This window comes from Onychostruthus taczanowskii, unplaced genomic scaffold (genome assembly GCF_017590055.1).
Source record: "Onychostruthus taczanowskii isolate IOZ18803 unplaced genomic scaffold, ASM1759005v1 scaffold14, whole genome shotgun sequence".
Lineage (NCBI taxonomy): Eukaryota > Metazoa > Chordata > Aves > Passeriformes > Passeridae > Onychostruthus > Onychostruthus taczanowskii.
The window spans coordinates 3,347,228-3,363,625 of NW_024498573.1; the positions used below are offsets into that span (position 1 = coordinate 3,347,228).

At 68.4% G+C, this 16,398-nt stretch overlaps 2 protein-coding genes across 5 annotated transcripts; one reads left to right on the top strand and one right to left on the bottom strand.

The window, feature by feature from the left end:
* The first annotated feature begins 3,453 nt into the window (after window positions 1–3,453).
* Window positions 3,454–5,097, top strand: PRR7 (proline rich 7, synaptic). 2 transcript variants are annotated; one of them, XM_041397753.1, is made up of 2 exons: window positions 3,454–4,337; window positions 4,440–5,097. In XM_041397753.1, the coding sequence occupies exons 1-2, from the start codon at window positions 4,034–4,036 to the stop codon at window positions 4,853–4,855; spliced, it is 720 nt and encodes a 239-aa protein (XP_041253687.1). In that variant the 5' UTR covers window positions 3,454–4,033; the 3' UTR covers window positions 4,856–5,097. The 2 variants fall into 2 exon arrangements, with proteins under 2 accessions (XP_041253687.1, XP_041253688.1); XM_041397754.1 differs by having other exon boundaries at window positions 4,467–5,097.
* Window positions 5,098–5,624: 527 nt separating this feature from the next.
* On the bottom strand, window positions 5,625–16,323 carry DBN1 (drebrin 1). Of its 3 annotated transcripts, XM_041397681.1 has the most exons (15): window positions 16,196–16,323; window positions 12,017–12,072; window positions 11,813–11,925; window positions 11,556–11,630; window positions 11,332–11,478; window positions 11,122–11,199; window positions 10,888–11,039; window positions 10,684–10,747; window positions 10,500–10,559; window positions 10,230–10,344; window positions 8,980–9,117; window positions 7,755–7,904; window positions 6,168–6,730; window positions 5,988–6,090; window positions 5,625–5,905 (listed from the first exon to the last, which is right to left on the bottom strand). In XM_041397681.1, exons 1-15 carry the CDS (start codon window positions 16,279–16,281, stop codon window positions 5,835–5,837), a joined length of 1,971 nt encoding a protein of 656 aa, XP_041253615.1. In that variant the 5' UTR covers window positions 16,282–16,323; the 3' UTR covers window positions 5,625–5,834. The 3 variants fall into 3 exon arrangements, with proteins under 3 accessions (XP_041253615.1, XP_041253616.1, XP_041253617.1); XM_041397682.1 differs by lacking the exon at window positions 8,980–9,117; XM_041397683.1 differs by lacking the exons at window positions 7,755–7,904; window positions 8,980–9,117.
* Between the last annotated feature and the right edge of the window lie 75 nt (window positions 16,324–16,398).

Below are 16,398 nucleotides of genomic sequence, written 5' to 3' on the forward strand. Positions count from 1 at the left end.
GAGACCGTGCGTGGTGACACGGGGTGAGGGTCACGACGGTCACCAAGGGTGAAGCAGTCAAAGGGGGGCAGGCTGGTGGGGGCCCAGGGTGGGTTTGGGGTCCGGGGCCGGCGGCAGCGGTGACAGCCTGGCGCACAGCGCGGGGGGGCCGCACGCAGCTGCACTGGGATGAGAATAGCAAGTGCGGCTGGGTAGCTAGGGAACAGTTGCTATGGGAGCGGGCCGAGGAGGAGTTCTCACACTCGGAGGGGGCATCTTGGGGTAAAATCCAGGCATTTTCTGCAGCCGTGGAAGGAAGGAAGGCAGGCGGGGGGATGGGGACTGCTTGGGCATTGCTGTTCCAAAGGCACCAGGCAGGATGCCTGTGCTGCCCTCCTGCCACTGCCTGGGTCATGGCACCCTGGCACCAGGGTCTTGGGGTCACCAGCCTGTTCGTGTGTCTGTCACATGTTCAGGGTGGCTCTGGGGCAGAGCTGGGGTGTGAACAGAGCCCCCCCGAGCAGGGCAGGGAACTGGCTCTGCCTGTTTCCACCTGCCCAGCGGTGCCCCAGCATTTGGGGGGTGTCTCCCATCCCTGCCCTTGATGGGGGGGTAGCAGCCTGCAGGTGAGGGGATGCTGGTGTGTGTCCAGAGCTGGAGTGGGTGGATGTGAACCCTAGGGACACAGGCGACCTGTGGGGGTCCTGAGCAGTGCCCCGCGCTGTGGGGCTGTGGCAGCAGCTCCGCAAACCATTTTCAGGGGTGAAGGATGCTCTCAGCTGTTGCCTGGGCAACGGCTCCTCCTCCAGCCCACCATGTGGCTCGGGGAGCGCTCCCCCGCCTGCCTCCCCCCGCTGCCGTGGGGAGAAGGGGAAGGGGAAGGCAGCTCCCGGCCCCCGGCGCTGGCGGGGCCGGAGGCCTGGCTCCCTTCGCCCGCCCTTGCCCTGACCTGACGATGCCCGTGGGCCCCACCGTGCCCCCCGTCCCTGCGGTCCCCATGCCTCAAGGGACCACCCCGGCCCCCCCGCATGGCCGCAGCCCCCTGCCCGCCCTGGGTGCTGCTGGGGCACCCCCACAAGCACCGAGCCGGCAGAGCCCGGCTGCCGTGGCCGCGCTGTGAGGTCGGATCGCAGGAGGCGACTTCCAGCAAGGTGAGTCGGGGCCGGAGCCAAGGGGGCCGGGGACCCGCGGCCACTGCGGCCCCGCTGGAGCGGGGTGGTCGGGCTGGCCGGACACCGGAGCCGCCGTGCCCAGCTGTGGTGGGAGCGGGCTGCCAGCAGCCGGACTGCCCAGGTCGTGCATCCCCTGGCCGGGATGGAGGAAGTCCTTCCGGCCGGCCCCCGGCAGAACAATGCGCCGTGTGTGCAGCCGCAGCGGGCGCCTGCCACCCTGCCCACGGGCAGGAAACGGCCGCGGGGTCACGGCCCGCGTGGGGCACCCACACCCATCGCCCACCCGCATCTGGCACATCTCCGCCCCAAAGCCACTCTGCCCCGCTCCTGGCACGGCCCCAGGGCGCAGCGAAGGGACGGCGGGGACTTGACCCCAAGCTCGGTGCAGTCCAAAGGAGCCAGAGGAGTGTCCCGTGGGGGCCACGACCACCGGCCTCAGTTACAGCAGAGAAGAGCTGGTGACAACCCCCCGATGGCAATGGCTGGGGGAGCCCTAGCTCAGGGACAATTGCCCAGGCCAGGCTAGCGAGGGGTCTGCTTGGGGGTATGGCACCCAAGGGAGCAGGGTGACCCCAGGACATCCCGTGCCATTTCGGTCCCTCGCTGTTCTGGGGGCCAGGCTGGCGCCCCTGCCCTGCAGAGCCACGCATCTCACTGCAGTGGCCAGGGGGGCTGTGGCAGGGGCTGTGCTGCCCTCCCCTGCCCGTGGCCCTGTGCTGGCCGTCACCCCGGGGAGCTCGCCGCTGTCACCCCTTGAGGAGGCTGGGGATGGCATTGCGGAAACGGGTGGCAGCACCTCCAGGGCGAGTGCAGGGCTACCGACCGCGGGAGCCTGTGGCACCACCCCACCGGGCATCACCCCACCCGCACCGGGAGCCGCTACCTGGGAATCCCCGGCCCCCACCCCGTGGGGCTCCCGCGGCCACCCCCGGTGATGCCCTGGCCCTCTCGCCACCGGCATCCCGCCGTTCCCCAGGGGGGGGATTCCCTCGGCAGCACCGGTGCGCAGCCGGTAGCCCCCGAGCGGCGGCGGGTCCCGGGGCGGGGGGTGCGGGGAGCCCGCGGATCCCTCCCCGAGCCGAGGGCGGGGCGGAGCGGCGGGGGGTGCCGCGCCCGGCGCGGGGAGCGGGGAGGTTCCCCGCCGGGGTGTCACCCTCTCCGCGGAGGCAGCGGGCAGGGATGCGACGCGGGCAGCGGGGCCCAGGCCCGGGGCTACCGGCGGGGCCCGGCTCGGCGGCCGCTCCTCTCTCCGCCCGGCATGAGTGTCTCCAGCCCGGCCCCGCTCCTCCCCCAGCCCGCACGTCCTCGGCAGCCCCGCTCCCCCCGCACGCCCCAGCTGCGAACGCCCCCGGTCCGCGGCGCCGCCAGCCCGCCCTGCACCGCTTCCCGGTGTTCCCCCGGCCGTCATCCCGGGGCTGACCCACGGCCCTTCCCGCACGGTACCTCTCCTCCCCGGGATGCCCAGGCTGCCGGCGCGAAGCCTGTTGCAGCCGATGTGGCAAGCGCTGCCCGAACCGAGCTGGCCTCAGCCAGGGCACCCCCTCCCCAAAAACCCACATCCCGGCGCTGCCTCAGCCCACGCGTTTGTCTGCGTGATGGAGCAGCCCCCGCTGCCCGCCGGAGCGTGGTCAGGGCCCCCGGCTCCTTCCTTCCCCATCGTTTCTTCCTTCCGCCGGGCTCGGCCCTCCGGCCCCGCCGGCACCCTCGTCCCCGGTGGCCCTGCCGCGATCCCTGGCCAGCAGCGTGGCCCTGCGCCGCAGGGTGATGGAGCACCCCGCGCCCCTTCGCCCTGCTCCGAGCGAGTGATGGTGTCACCGCGATCACCCAGCCCGCGGCTGTGTCACTCCAGGCTCACCCTCCGCCCTGCTGCCGAGCCCGTTTTCTCCCACACCGCGATAATGAGAATCCTGACGGGTGCTTACGTGCCTGCCTGCGAGCACCCATGGGTGCTGCTCGCCCCTCGCTGAGGAGCAGACCTGCCCCTGGCACACACCCTTGACATTTGATGCTTGGCTGGATGTGACCGAGCTGTCACGCTGCCTAATGGGCAAAGGTGATGGTTCCCATCACCACCACCGCTGGCCCTGCACTGCTGTGTTGGGGTGCCACCATCCCCAGTGGCTGCGATGCCAGCCATGGCTTCGGTGCACGTGCTCCTGCGAGCGCCACGTGCCGCAGGCTGCCGGCACCTCTGCCTGTCCCTGCTTCTCCCCAGGTCACCCCCCTGTGTGGCAGCACAGGGATGAGCTGCCTGGCCTCAGCAGCCGATTTAGGGTGCACCGGGTGGGCAGGAGAAGGGGATCCCACTGGGCACCCCATGATTTTCAGATGATGCTGTGGTACCACGGCATCCGTCTCCCACCCCAGGGTGCCCAGCAGCTCCGCGGGCGATTCTAGGGGGGCTGCGCAGGCTTGCATCCACGGGGGTGATGGTGGGGGGGGGGTGCATGGGGTGCCAGGCACGGTTCCCCCTGGCTGCGGGCGCTGCGGCGCATGTGGAGCGAGTCACCATGGGAACGGGGCGTCCACGTTTCCGTGTCGCTCACGCTCGCGTCTGTCTCGTTGCAGGGCCCCCACCCCGGCGGTCCCCCCCCAGCGATGGGCAGCGGGACCCCGGCAGCCCCGTCCCCCCGCCGCCCGCCCGGCGCACCCAGGCCTGACCCACCCGCTCCAGCCCCCCCCAGCTCCATGGCGAGGACGGACCCCTGACGGCAGGCTCGCCCGCGGGCCAGAGGAAACGCGCCGGGCACGGCCCGGGGAGATGCCCTCGGCGGCCCTGACAGCATCGGGTCCTCCCTGACCCTGCCGCCGCCCTGAGCATCCCGTCCCCCATCCCGAGGGCAGGGAGAGGCGGGGGCCTCCCCCCGGGGCCGGCTGCCAAGATGGTGATGTCCCAGGGCACCTACACCTTCCTCACCTGCTTCGCGGGCTTCTGGCTCATCTGGGGCCTCATCGTGCTGCTGTGCTGCTTCTGCAGCTACCTGCGGCGGCGGGTGAAGCGGCAGCAGGAGGAGCGGCTGCGGGAGCAGAGCCTGCGCGCGCTGGAGATGGAGCCACTGCACTACGAGGGTTACGGGGGCAGCCCCCCCGGCATCGCCATTCCCCACCGCCTCCGCCTCGAGCCCCACCATCACCATCATCACCCCCACCACATCCCACCCCCCCGGCCCTGGAGCTGCCGGCACGGTAAGGAGCAGGGAGGGGCTCTCGCATCCCCGGAGCACGTGCCTCCCCCTGTTTTGGGGGGGATACGACGTGAGAGCCGGGGCGCAGCGCTGACGGCAGCAGGGGTCCGGGGGGGGCTTTGCCTTGCAGAGTCAGACCTGTCAAAGCCGCCGTGCTATGAGGAGGCGCTGCTGATGGCGGAGCCCCCCCCGCCATACAGCGAGGTGCTGATGGACACGCGGGGGCTCTACCGCAAAATCAACGCCCCTTTCCTGAGCCATGAGCGGCTGGAGAAGCAGGAGCAGCCTCCCAGCTACAAACCCCTTTTCCTGGACGCCGGCTACGGTTCAGCGCTGCACCTGCCCCGCTCAGCCAGCCCCGGCCCTGCCTGCCCGGACCTCTACCTGCAGCAGGAGTGCTCCCCACGCATGTTTCCCAGCTGGACGGACTCGGAGCTCAGCAGCAGGGACACCTACGAGACGGGACCCTGGCACCTCCCGGTCTCCATGCCCCTCTTCGGCAGGACTACCGCTGTCTAACGGCGGCCACGGGGGATGCCCGGACCTTGCCATGCACCTGGGGGGTGGGGGGGTTTCGGTTGCTCGTGTCACCCCAGGGACACCCGCCCCGGCGCGGGCCATCGCCGCCGGCGCGGAAGGGGCTGGTTCCCCGTCTGGCCCCCGCCGGCCCCACCATGGCCGGGGGCGCTGGGGACCCGGACTCTGCTCTGTTTCTTAAATTTTTTGTTTGTTACAGTTTGAGAATAAAAGTTTGTGGCTCGGGTTTGCCTCCTGGCGGGCTGGCATGGTGGGACCGCCCCCTCCCCAAGGCAGCCGTAGCCCCCCAGTCCCAGCCCTCCCTGCCGCCCCAGCAGGCTGCAGCCCCCGTGGGAGACGCTTTATTTATTAACAGACATGAGCACACCGCCGGTACAGAACTTGTGCTTTCCAAAAAGTTTCCGGGGGGAATGGGGGGAGAGGGGCCAAGCAGGGGCCAAGCAGGGGAGGACAGGGCTCCCAGCAAAGAAGGAGTGGGGAAGGGGTAAAAGCCCCCACATCAGCTCCCTGCCGGGGTTTGGGTGGGGGGACGCCGCTGGCTGCAGCCTTGCCTCGGTCGGGTCACTTTATTGCCATATTCATTTATTATTATTATTAATATTATTCCTTTTTTTTTCTTTGAACTCGTGCAAAGTACTGGGGGGGCTCCCGGGGGGGCACGAAGAGAACGAGGACCCTGTCCCACAGCCGGGCAGGGGATGCGAGCGTGTGTCGTCCTCCCCAAGGGGGCGCTGGGATATCGGGGCTGACACGGCTCCTACCGACAACTTAAAAAAGAGAGGAGGAGAAGGGGGGGCTGTAAAAGGTGCCCCGGGGCGGGGCTGCAGCGGGGCGGCCGCCACCTGGAGGCCTCATCCTGCGGGGCCCCAGAGGGGCGAGGGGGGCCCGGCCCCCGGCTGCAGCCCCCTCGTGCCCCGCGCCGGCCGGGGCGGGCTGCCTGTGCCGGCAGCGGGGCCTGCGCTTACAGGGCCCCCCCAAAGCTCTCCTCTTCCTCGGGCAGAGGGTCTGCATCCCAGCACGTGATGTCGATCTCTGGAGGACAGGGAGAGGGGTCAGGATGGCTTGGGGTGCCCCAGAGAGGGACAGACTCCCCCTCCTCACTGTCCTCACTCACCTGGGGGCTTGTTGTAGAAGACGGGCTGGGGGGCTTTGGCCGACAGCTCCTCGGTGGGGGGCACCTCCTCCTCCTGGGACTGGCTGAAGTAGCCCTCGCTGGCCTGGGGGGTGGGGGCAGGTTGTCAGGACCCCCGAGCCCCCCATCACCCCCTGACCTCTCCCCACAAGTGATGCTCACCTGCTCCCCACGACCCGGTGTCCCATCCTTGGGGGCCATCTCCCCATTGGTGATGGGGGGCGTCTCTCGGCCCGGGGTGTCTTCCTGGGGCGTGTGCTGGCAGCCCAGATCCTGGGACTGGGGGTCCCCCTCGCCAGCTGCCTCTTCCTCATCCTCATCCTCCTGCTCCGCATCGCAGAAGGTGGCAGGGGGCTCAGGCAGCTCATCCAGGCTTAGCAGGGCCCCCTCCTCAGGCAGCATGGCCGGAGGTGTCTCGGGGACAGGGGCAGCAGGCAGGGGCCAGGCAGCTGGGGGAGTCACCCCGTCGCTCTGCCACAGGTCGATGAGGCTCTCAGGGTTGGGGGCTTCCCCAGTTTGGGGCTCGTCAGCCACGGGTGGCAGGGAGGGCTCGGTGGGCTCCAGGGTCACCAGGTCCCCCAGGGCATCACCCCCCGCTGTCCACACTGGCCTGGGACTGGGCTCGTCCCCAGGGGGCTCGATGGCCTTGTCCTCGGGCCCCGGGAAGGGCCAGTGCTGCTCGGGCGTGGCTGGCCCGGGCTCCTGTGCGCTGGGGCTGGGGGACTCTGAAAGGAGGGGACAGGAGTCAGTGGGGACAGACAACCTCATCCAGGGCTGGGGGTCACCCGGGGACAGGGATGCAGCTCAGGGGGATTTGGAGCCCTTTGGACTGGGCACAGTATGGGGAATGCTGCAAGGATGGGTGGGGGTGGCTGGGCAGGGAGGGGATTGTGGCATGCACTGGGGAGTGAGGGGACATAGGGAGGGACAAGGTGATCCCCTGGGGAGTGGCAGGGAGGCAGAAAGGGCTGTGGAGGGAACGGGAGAGGTGCCCTGAGAAGATGCAGAAGGAAAAGCTGGGATGCCAAAGCACCAGAGGACGCCAAGGCGCCAGTGGGGACGCAGCAGGGACACACGGTGACAGCAGCAGAGCTGGCTGGGGTGCCCTGGGGACACAGTGGGGCAGAGGGGACATACAGAGGGATTCAGCAGCCCTGGAAAGGACGTGCAGCAGGACGGCGCAGATTGGGCAGCATCGCACTGGGGGCCCCAGCAGAGACAGCAGGGCTGCACTGGGGGGTGCAGCAGGAAGGGTCGGCAGGTACGGAGCCGGGGAATTGCACTGGAGATGGGGGATGCATGGCGTGGGGTGCAGCAGAGACAGCAGGGATGCACTGGCATTAGAAAATGCACTGGAGGTGGCAGGGGTACAGCAATGACGGTGGGGCTGCACTGGGGGATGCAGCAGAGATGGCGGGGATGCAGCGGCACGGAGCAGCAGGTGCGGCGGGGATGTGCTGGGGGACGCAGCACAGGCAGGCAGGATACGCCGAGGGATGCACACGGGGCAGCGCGGATGCACTGAGCCATGCAAGGGCAGCTGAGGGGGCTGCAGCACAGCCGGGGGGGCTGCAGCAGGGATGCGCTGTGGGACACAGCTCAGGCAGGCGGGATACGCCGAGGGATGCGGATGGGACAGCACGGATGCACCGAGCCATGCAAGCGCGGCTGCAGCAGAGCCCAGGGGCTGCACTGGGGATGCACCCGGCAGCCCTGGGCAGGGGGAGGCAGCGCCAGCCCTGCGCCCACCTTTGGGCGTTGCCGGCGTCTGGTCCGCGGGCGCGCGGGTGCCCGGGGTGCCCGGGGTGCCCGGGGTGCCCAGCGGCGTGGCGGCCGGGCTGGGCTCGCAGGGGCTGCAGCCCGCTGCCGAGGCCTTGCGGAAGGCGTCCGACTGGCTGCCTGCAGACAAGGGAGAGGCGGTGGCGTGGGGGGGCTGCCCACACTGAGGGGGGCACCAGAACCCCACACTGCTCCTGCCCCGCACCGAGGCAGCTGTGCGCTGCCAAGGGCACATCGCTGTGTGCCTGCCACCACCTCGTCCCCTCCTGGCGGTGGGGTGGAGGCTTCCATGGGTGCAGCAACCACCGTGTCCCTTCCAGGTGTCCCCAGCACCGCCCATGAGTTTCAGCCCCCCACATCTGCTGGGCAAGGGGACAGGCAGCCCCACACCTGCTGTGGTGCACACTGGCTCTGCCCACGCGTCACTCAGCTGTGCCCTGGCACAGACTTTGTGGGCACAGCTCCATGCCCTGTCAGTTGTGTCTGTGGGGGCACAGCCCTACATGGCCCCAGGAACAACCTGGCCCCTTCTGCCCCATTGGCACAGCCCCACACATTCTGGGCACAGCCTTTTCCATTCCACACTGTTTTGTGGACAGTCTTGCAGTCTTGTCCATGGCACAGCTGTTCCATCCCCTTCTGCCCCACTGGCACAGCCTCACATGATCCTGGGCACAGCCTTTTCCACACTGCCTAATGCTGCCCCACGGGCAGACCTGCATGGTCCAGGGCAGCAGAGATGTCCCTTTCCCTTCTGCCCCATCAGCACGTGATTCTGGCAGAGCATTTTCCACGCTGCCTGACCCTGCTCCCCGGGCACAGTCCTGCATGATCCAGGGCACAGCTGTCCTCTCCACTGCTGCCCCACGGGCAGAGCCTGCCCTGTGCCCGCTCTACCCCATGGGCACAGTTTATCCCATCCCTCTGTGGACCATCACCTCCCCAGGCACAGCTCTACCCTGTCCCCATCTGACCCATGGGCACAGCCTGCCCTATGTCCCCCCTCCCAGGGGCACAGGGACCAGCACAGGGTCAGCCCCAGCAGGGGCACGGTCCCCCCTGAGTGCCCGTCCCCCTCGGGGTGCCCGTGCTGCCTCCGCTGGTGGTCCGGTGTGCCGTGGGGCTGGGTGGGCTGTGGGGCAGCTGCCCATGGCTCGACCCCCGGAGCTGCGCCCAGGAGCTCCCAGCTACCTACATGGGAAGAAAGAGGAGAGATTTGGAGTGCGGTGGCAGGAGATATAGGGGAAGGGGGTCCGTGGGGGGGAGGAGGAGGAGGAGGAGGAAGAAGGTGGCCCACTGTCAGCTGTCTTTATGAAAGGACAGTGCAGACGACCTGTGAGAGAAAGACAGACAGACAGACGGACGGACGGAGAGAGAGAGAGAGCAAAGAGATGGGTCAGTCCCTGCTCAGCGCAGTCGTGGCAGGGCTGGAGCACCAGGGCACCGGGATGGGAGCACAGCAGGGTGGAAGGCAGCATGGTGGGAGAATGGCAGGACAAGAGGATGGAAAGGCAGCAGGACAGAAGGACGTGAGGCAGCACTGCCTGGCCAGGTGGGGAGAGAGGCCAGGACACGGCTGTGGGACCAACTATCTGCTCAGCCACAGCACAGCCCCACAGCGTGAATCCGTGGCACAACCCACGGCACGGCCAGAACACACAGCCCACAGCACTGCCCCGAGGCACAGCACCACGGCACACCCCCACAGCACATCCCCACGGCACAGCCCATGGCACAACCCATGGCACACCACACAAGAACACAGGTCACAGGCTCCCTCCCAGCACAGCTCACAGCACAGCCCCCCAGCACAGCACCATGACACGGCCCCATGGCTGGAGACACCCACCAGTCCTTCCCGAGACTCACAAAAAGAGTCCCAGCACTGGACCCCAGGCTGTGGGGCAGCCCAGCTTCTCCATGAGGCATTCCTTGGCAGCATGCTGAGTGCCCCACATGTGCCTCACTCTCTCCTGCCCCTTTTAGCTGTCACCATGGGATGTATTCCCAAGCCATCCCTGGACCTCCAGCTGCCCACCTGTATGCACCAGCCACGCTTCCAGCTTGGCTGCGGGCACAGTGCTGTGACAGGTGAGTGGACAGCACCAGCAGGGAGCAGGGTGAGCCCCGTTTTGCTGAAGACAACCTGACATCCAGCCCCTGACAAGCTGCCCCAGCTGCAGGGGCCACGTGAGGTGCAGTGGCAGCGGCGGTGATGGTGGCAGTGATGGTGGCACAGCAGAGCAGGACGTCCCCTGCCATCCTCATGCCCTTGGCACCCAGAACCACAGTGCCAGAGATGGCAGAGGGTACACCCCCTCCCCACATTGCATCCCCGGTCTTTCCATATCCCACTGCAATCCTTTGAGCTGTGACACTGCACTCACCTGTGCCCTGGTGTCCTGGTGCCCACCCCTGTGCCCAGAGCCCCCCACAGCCCCTCACCTGTCCTGTGGCTGCCTGGTGAGACAGCATCGCTGCTGCCCGATGCCACCCGCTCCTGCTGCTTGAAGAAGTCCCGGGGGTTGTCAGGCCGCTGAGCGATGATGGCAGCAGCCTCCTGTGGGGACGGGGGAGGCTGAGCCCCACCACCCCGGGGGTGTGGGGCTGTGGGACCACCTTCCATGCATCCCACAGCTCCATTCCCATCTAGCTGTGGGCACTGCTGCTTGGGGAGTGAGGACCAGCCCCGGGCACGGCCATCACCACACTCACCTCCACCTCTGACTCCGATTTCCTAAACTGCTGCCTGTCGTCCTCCTCTTGCTGGTCCCCCTGGGAAGAGACACAGCATCACCCCCCAGCCCCGGGCACCCAGCTGGGAAAAGCCCTTCCCTGGAGGTAATGCCAGGGGCAGGCCTGGCTCTGATCCTGGCACCAGTCCCACCGTGGCACTCACAAAGATGGACTGCTCCTTCAGGCGCTGCCGGGCCTCCTCCGCCTCCAAGCTCTGCTGCTTCCTCCTGCAGTGGGGAAACGGGAAAGGCGCTGGGCATCGGCTCCTGCCAGTCCCTGCCCCAACCCCACCCTGCCAAGGACACCCATGTGCCCACCCAGCCGCTCACAGCACCTGTACCCACATCCCACCCGACCCCAGCCGTGCCTGTGCTCCTCGATCTGCTCCTCGCGCTCCCGGTAGCGCCGTTCCCGCTCCTCCTGCTCCAGCCGCTCCTGCTCCATCCGCTCCTGCTCGAACCGCAGCCGGGCATCCAGCGCCTTTTTCCGCTCTTCCTCCTTACGCAATTCCTCCTCTTTCTGGTGTGGGGGGGATCAGTGAGGGGGCTGCCCATCAGCCAGCAGCTCACCCCGTTCCCTGGGGTGTCCCTCCGTAACCCACCTTGGCCTGTTCCCAGAACTGCTCCCGGTTGAGCCGCTTCATCTCCACGGTGGCGTCGGTTTTCTGGTAGGTGGTGCCCTGGGACGGAGGAGAGGTGAGGGGTGGAGAGGCTGGGATCAGCGAGGTGGGTAACAGTAAGGGGCACACGGGTGAGGGGCTGCGGCACACAGGAGCCCTGCCAGCATCCCCAGGCTGCCATGGGGACGTTACCACGGGCTCGGCGTTCTCGTCCTCGCGCAGCCGCAGGCGGTGCAGCACCGGGCTGGAGACACGGGCCAGCCCGTTGGAGAGCCGCTGCCCGATGGCCCCGGGGTCAATGTCCTCCACGCTGCTGGCATTGACAATGACATCCACACCCTGTGGGGGTGCAAGCAGCCGTCAGGGTTCAGCATCAGTGCCCTGGCAACATCTTCCCCGTCCCCAGTGTCACGCACCTGGAAGAACTCGGCAATCTTGGCTACGTGGCTGGCACAGGCGCATTTGCGGGCGTCCGGCACGTCCTCACCCACCTGTGGCAGCCAGGGAGGGACTGAGCTGAGAGAGGCAGCAGGATGACCCCCACCCCACTGATGTCAGCTGGGCAGCAGGACTGTGGGGCACCCACAGCCCCTGGCCACTGCCAGCTCCCTCACACCCAACCACATCCCTGTGGGCACAGCACAGCCCCCCTCAGCATGGCCCCCAGACTCACCCAGTTGACGAGGACATATTTGGGGAGCACGGCCTGGGGGTCCTTGACGCTGCAGAAGCCATACATCACCTTCTGAATCTCAAAGTGGCCAGAAAGTTCCAGCAAACCTCCACCTGGCACAGCACCGTCAGCCCATGAGCACCCAGCACCAGGAAGGGGTGACAGGGAAAACACCAGCACCGGCGAGCCGGCAGAGGACCTTACCTCCTGATGCTGCCAGCTTCAGGTCATCAGAGCCATCCTCGTATGTGTAGAGGGCCCTGGGGAGACACCATGGGTCAGCCAAAGCCAGGAGGAGCTGGGGCAGCCCCCAACCTCCCCATCCTGCTTACACTGATGTCAGGGCATGTGCTGGGGTCTGGCTGCTTGTGCCAAAACTAGCACACAGCCACAGCAACCCTTGTCCATCAACAGCACCAAGAGCAAGACTGCCAGGCAAGGCAGACAGGATGTGGGGCAGGGCCTATTCCCCAATCCTTGGTGGCAGTTGTGGGGAAGGGTCCCAAGTTTGGGGACAGAATAGTCACTTGGGCACAGGGACCCACCGACTGCTGTGCTGCAAGCCAACACAGTCTCACAGCAACTTCCTGGCCCATCCCTGTCCCCCCACGACCCTTCCAGCTACTGACCAGGTTTGGGGACAACCCTGTGCCCCAGCAAGGACCCGGGCCCACTCACGTGCCCGGCTGCGTGAGCCACCAGCCCAGCAGGCACCAGGCTGGGGGAGGACGCCGGAGCACCAGCAGCAGCAAATCAATGAGCCGCCAGAGTGTGATGGGGCCGTCATGGAGACTGTTCCTTGGAAACCATTCCCAGCTGATGGGAAACCCCCTGTCGCTCCCACCGTGCCCTGGCCAGCCCCTCTGGGGGCTCCGCGGGGACCCCCACCAGCCAGCACCTCCCCAGAGGCACACAGCCAGCCATGGAGGGGGGACCACGCATGCCAAATCGGTCCAGGGCGGGTGGGCGAGGGGATGGATGTCGCTAGGCAACCAGCATCCTCCATCACCATGGCAACCCCCCCCATCCCAGCTGGGATGCAGCTCGCCCCGATGACGAGGTGATTAGTGGAGGGGAGCGGGGGAGGCAGGCAGGCAGTGGGGACCTGCGGGGCCTGGCAGGCACCCAAACCTGCCTGCCACCGTCACGCGCTGCACCCGGAAAGCCAGGGCCGCCCGTGCTGGATCCCCCACAGCCCTGCTCCGCCGCGGGTGGGCGGCTCTGCCGATCGGCATTCGCCTGGTGGTGCCCGCACGGCGCTTCTCTGAGCCCCAAAATCCCCGCTGTGCCGAGCAAAGCCGTCCTCGCTCGAGCCTGCAGCTTCAATCCACAGCCTGGGGAGCGGGAATCGAGGGTCCCTACGGGCACAGCCACCCCCTAAACAGGGCCGTGGCTGGAGCTGAAAAGCAAGGGGAAGGCAGGCAGGTGCCTAAGAGGGAGAGGGCCTCCCTCTGCCTCCAGCACCCGCCGCCCCCCGAGCCCCTGGCAGGGAGCCGCAGATAATTGCACCAACAAGATTGACTTTAATCCGCACATCCCGATCCCGCTAATCGGCCGCCCCAGCCAGCGCCAGCTTCCAGGCCTGGAACAGCTGCAAAGTGCTGTCTGAGATGGCTGTGACAGGGAAGGGTGGCAAATGCAGCTCCTGATCCCCCCGGAATGGAGGAGGACGGCAGCAGTTTGGGGGAGCCCAGGGCAGCGAGCTGGAAGCTGGCAGGGTGGGATGCAGCTGGCAGCAGGCAGGAGAAAAGAAGTAGGGCAGAGCCACAGCATCACTGCCTGGGGAGCCTGTGGGTGCTGGGGGCACCCACTGCCTGCTTTCCTTTCCCAGAACCCTGCCGTGCCGGATGGTATCTGGGCACAAGGCTGCTGCCTGCACCCGGGGGTGCTCCCAGGGCAGATGGGGCTTGCTGTGGACACAGCTCAGCAGCACAGCCTGACTCCATGCCAGGATGGAGGTTTCCATTCCAGGAGACAGGGAAGCAGTGCTGGGGCCTGTAGCATCCCCAGGGGTACCCCCAGGGACCCACAGCCCAACAGCACCACCACAACCCCTGGCAGTGGGGACCAGCTGTGTCACAGCGGGTGCTGTCAGCACCATGCACTGCTTACCCCGCTTCCATGGGCTTTAATCCCTCCACCCCACCCATACAGCCCTTTCCCACCCCCGGGCTCCAGGTATGTGGGTCACCCGTGGGTGGAGATGCCCCGTGCAGCCCAAGGGGGGGGCTCCTGCAGCCGGGGGGCTCCACTGAGGATCCCCATCACCCCAACCACAGCGATCGCAGCCCCGCTGCCCTCGCATGGCCCCGCTGCTCACCGGAGTAGGCAGAGCAGCATCCTCGGGAGTCAGAACGGGGCTCCCGCGGCAGCCCACCCCCCATGCCATGGCCAGGGAAGGGTCACATCGCCCCAGCCTCCCGCCCCAGCCCCGGCACATGTGTTTCCAATGTGGCTGGGAGCTCCAGGGAGTCGGCGTGCTCAGAAAGCAGCACCAAATTCCTTTCCGATCGAGTAATGGGCCCCAGCAGCCTTCGCGGGGCCGGGCAGGGGGAGGGGATGCTCGGACCCTCCAGGACCGGGCTGGAGCAGGGGAAATCCCAGACTAAACAGAGGGATCCCGGCCGGGCATGAGCGTGGCATTCCCCGGTACGGGCCCAAGGCCAGGCTCTGGCACAGTGTCCTTCCAGGCAGCCCCCTGGCTCAGCCAGGCTGGGCCCTCCTCCCTGTGGGACTGTCCCCATCACCTTGCCCGATGCAGCCCCACCAGCATCACCCCTCATCCCGCACCCCGGCAGAGGGGATGCTGTTCCCGCGGGCACTGAGCGCCAGGTATTCCGGTGACAATGGCATGGGGTGCCCGGGCACGATGGAGCGGCTGGGGACGATGGAGCAAAGTCAGCCCCGCGGATGGGGATGGCAGGGGATCACTGCCTGGCCGGGATCAGCGTTGGAGGTGTGTGTGGGGGAGCCGCCACCGGCACTCGCCTTCCCGGGAACCGATTCTGCTGCTCTCAGCAGCTTTGGCAGGGACGGCTCCTTTGCAGCGGATGCCGGGAAGCGAGATGTACCCAGGGCTGACAGCTGCCGCCTGGCCGGCAACACACACGGCGCTTGCCCACAGCGCCCCTGGGCTGACCGCGGGACTGCGGGGCCCTCCGGAGCCCCCCGGGGACTGGCGGAGACCTGGACCTACCCAGGCCCGCACAGCCCTGTCCTGAGAGCAGGGACCTGGTCTGAGGTAGACGTCTGACCGGCTGGGCTGTGGGTGCAGCCCAGCTGGGAGGTGGGAGTCCCCGGATGGGTGGTGGGTGTATCCCGGAGGGGCGGCCGATGCCCCCGGCTGGATGGTGGGCGCACAGTAGCTCCCCTCCGTCCGCCCCCCACCAAAAGCATCACTCACAGCATGCACCCAGCACTGTCCAGCGCCCCGGCTCTGCCCAGCGAGATGCGCCCCAGCGTGCCGGCAGCGTTCTCAGCCAGCATGCCAGAGGCACCCTGGAGGGCAGGGAGGGGATCGCGGGGCAGATGGCCCCAGCCAGCCTCCCGGCGCCCGGCTGGGCTGGGAGATGCGGGTGGGCTGGCAGAGGGTGATGCTCCCTGCAGCGGGCCTGGATCCAGCCGGCGCCGACACCGGGTGCCCCGCGGGCAGCGAGAGGAGCCGGGGGTCCCAGCGGAGAGAGCCACTCCCCTCCCCGACTCAACAGCAACCCCAGCCCGGAGGGGAAACCCCGGGCCGACACACCACGACCCCCCAGGGATGTGGCAGCCCAGGAGCTTGGGGGAATCTGAGGGTAGCGGGAGCGGCGGGAGATGCTCGGTGCCCCCGCGGCTTCAGGCCTCGCTCCGCCGGGCAGCGGGGCCGCCGCTGCCGGGATCCCGGCGGAGCCGGTCGGGAGCAGGACCGGTCGGGAGCGGGGCCGGGCTGCGGGCGCCCCGATCCCCTCCCCATCCCCCGTTCCCCGGGCGCCCCTGCCCGCGGCTCCTGCTCCAGACAATGGCGAGGAACCGGTGCCGGGCCCAGCAGCGGGGAGCCCCACGGGGCCCTCCCCGCCGTGCGCGAATTCCCCCGCTCCCCGCTCTCGCTGCCCGGCTGGGGGTCGCACCGGGCCGTGCCGGGGAGTCCCGGCGCTCGCACGTGCCGGCCCGGCGCAGACAAAGCGGGGACCGCGCCCCGGCCCGGTGCGGCGGGCAGGTGCGGGCACCGGGGGCGGCGAGCCGGGCACACCCCCCGCCGCCCCGCCCGCCTTTGTGTGCCGGGGCTCCCGGGGACGGCGGGGGGCGCAGCTCGGGGCGCGGCCGGTGTTACCGGGCGGCTCCGTGCACAAAGGGCGGCGGCGGCGGCGGGGACAAAGGGGCGGCGGCGGCGGCGGGCGCGCTCACCAGTCGGTGGGGCTGTCCTCGCCGATCACGTCCTGGTAGGAGGCGAGCAGCTCCAGGCGGTGCGCCGCGAAGCCGACGCCAGCCATGGCGGGGCCGGGATGCTGCCGGGGGACCGGAGGGACCGGCCGCCTGCCCGCCTCCGAGACACTGCCGCAGCGGCCGGGCGGAGGGGCGAGCGGCGGGGAGGCTCCGCCCGCCGCCGC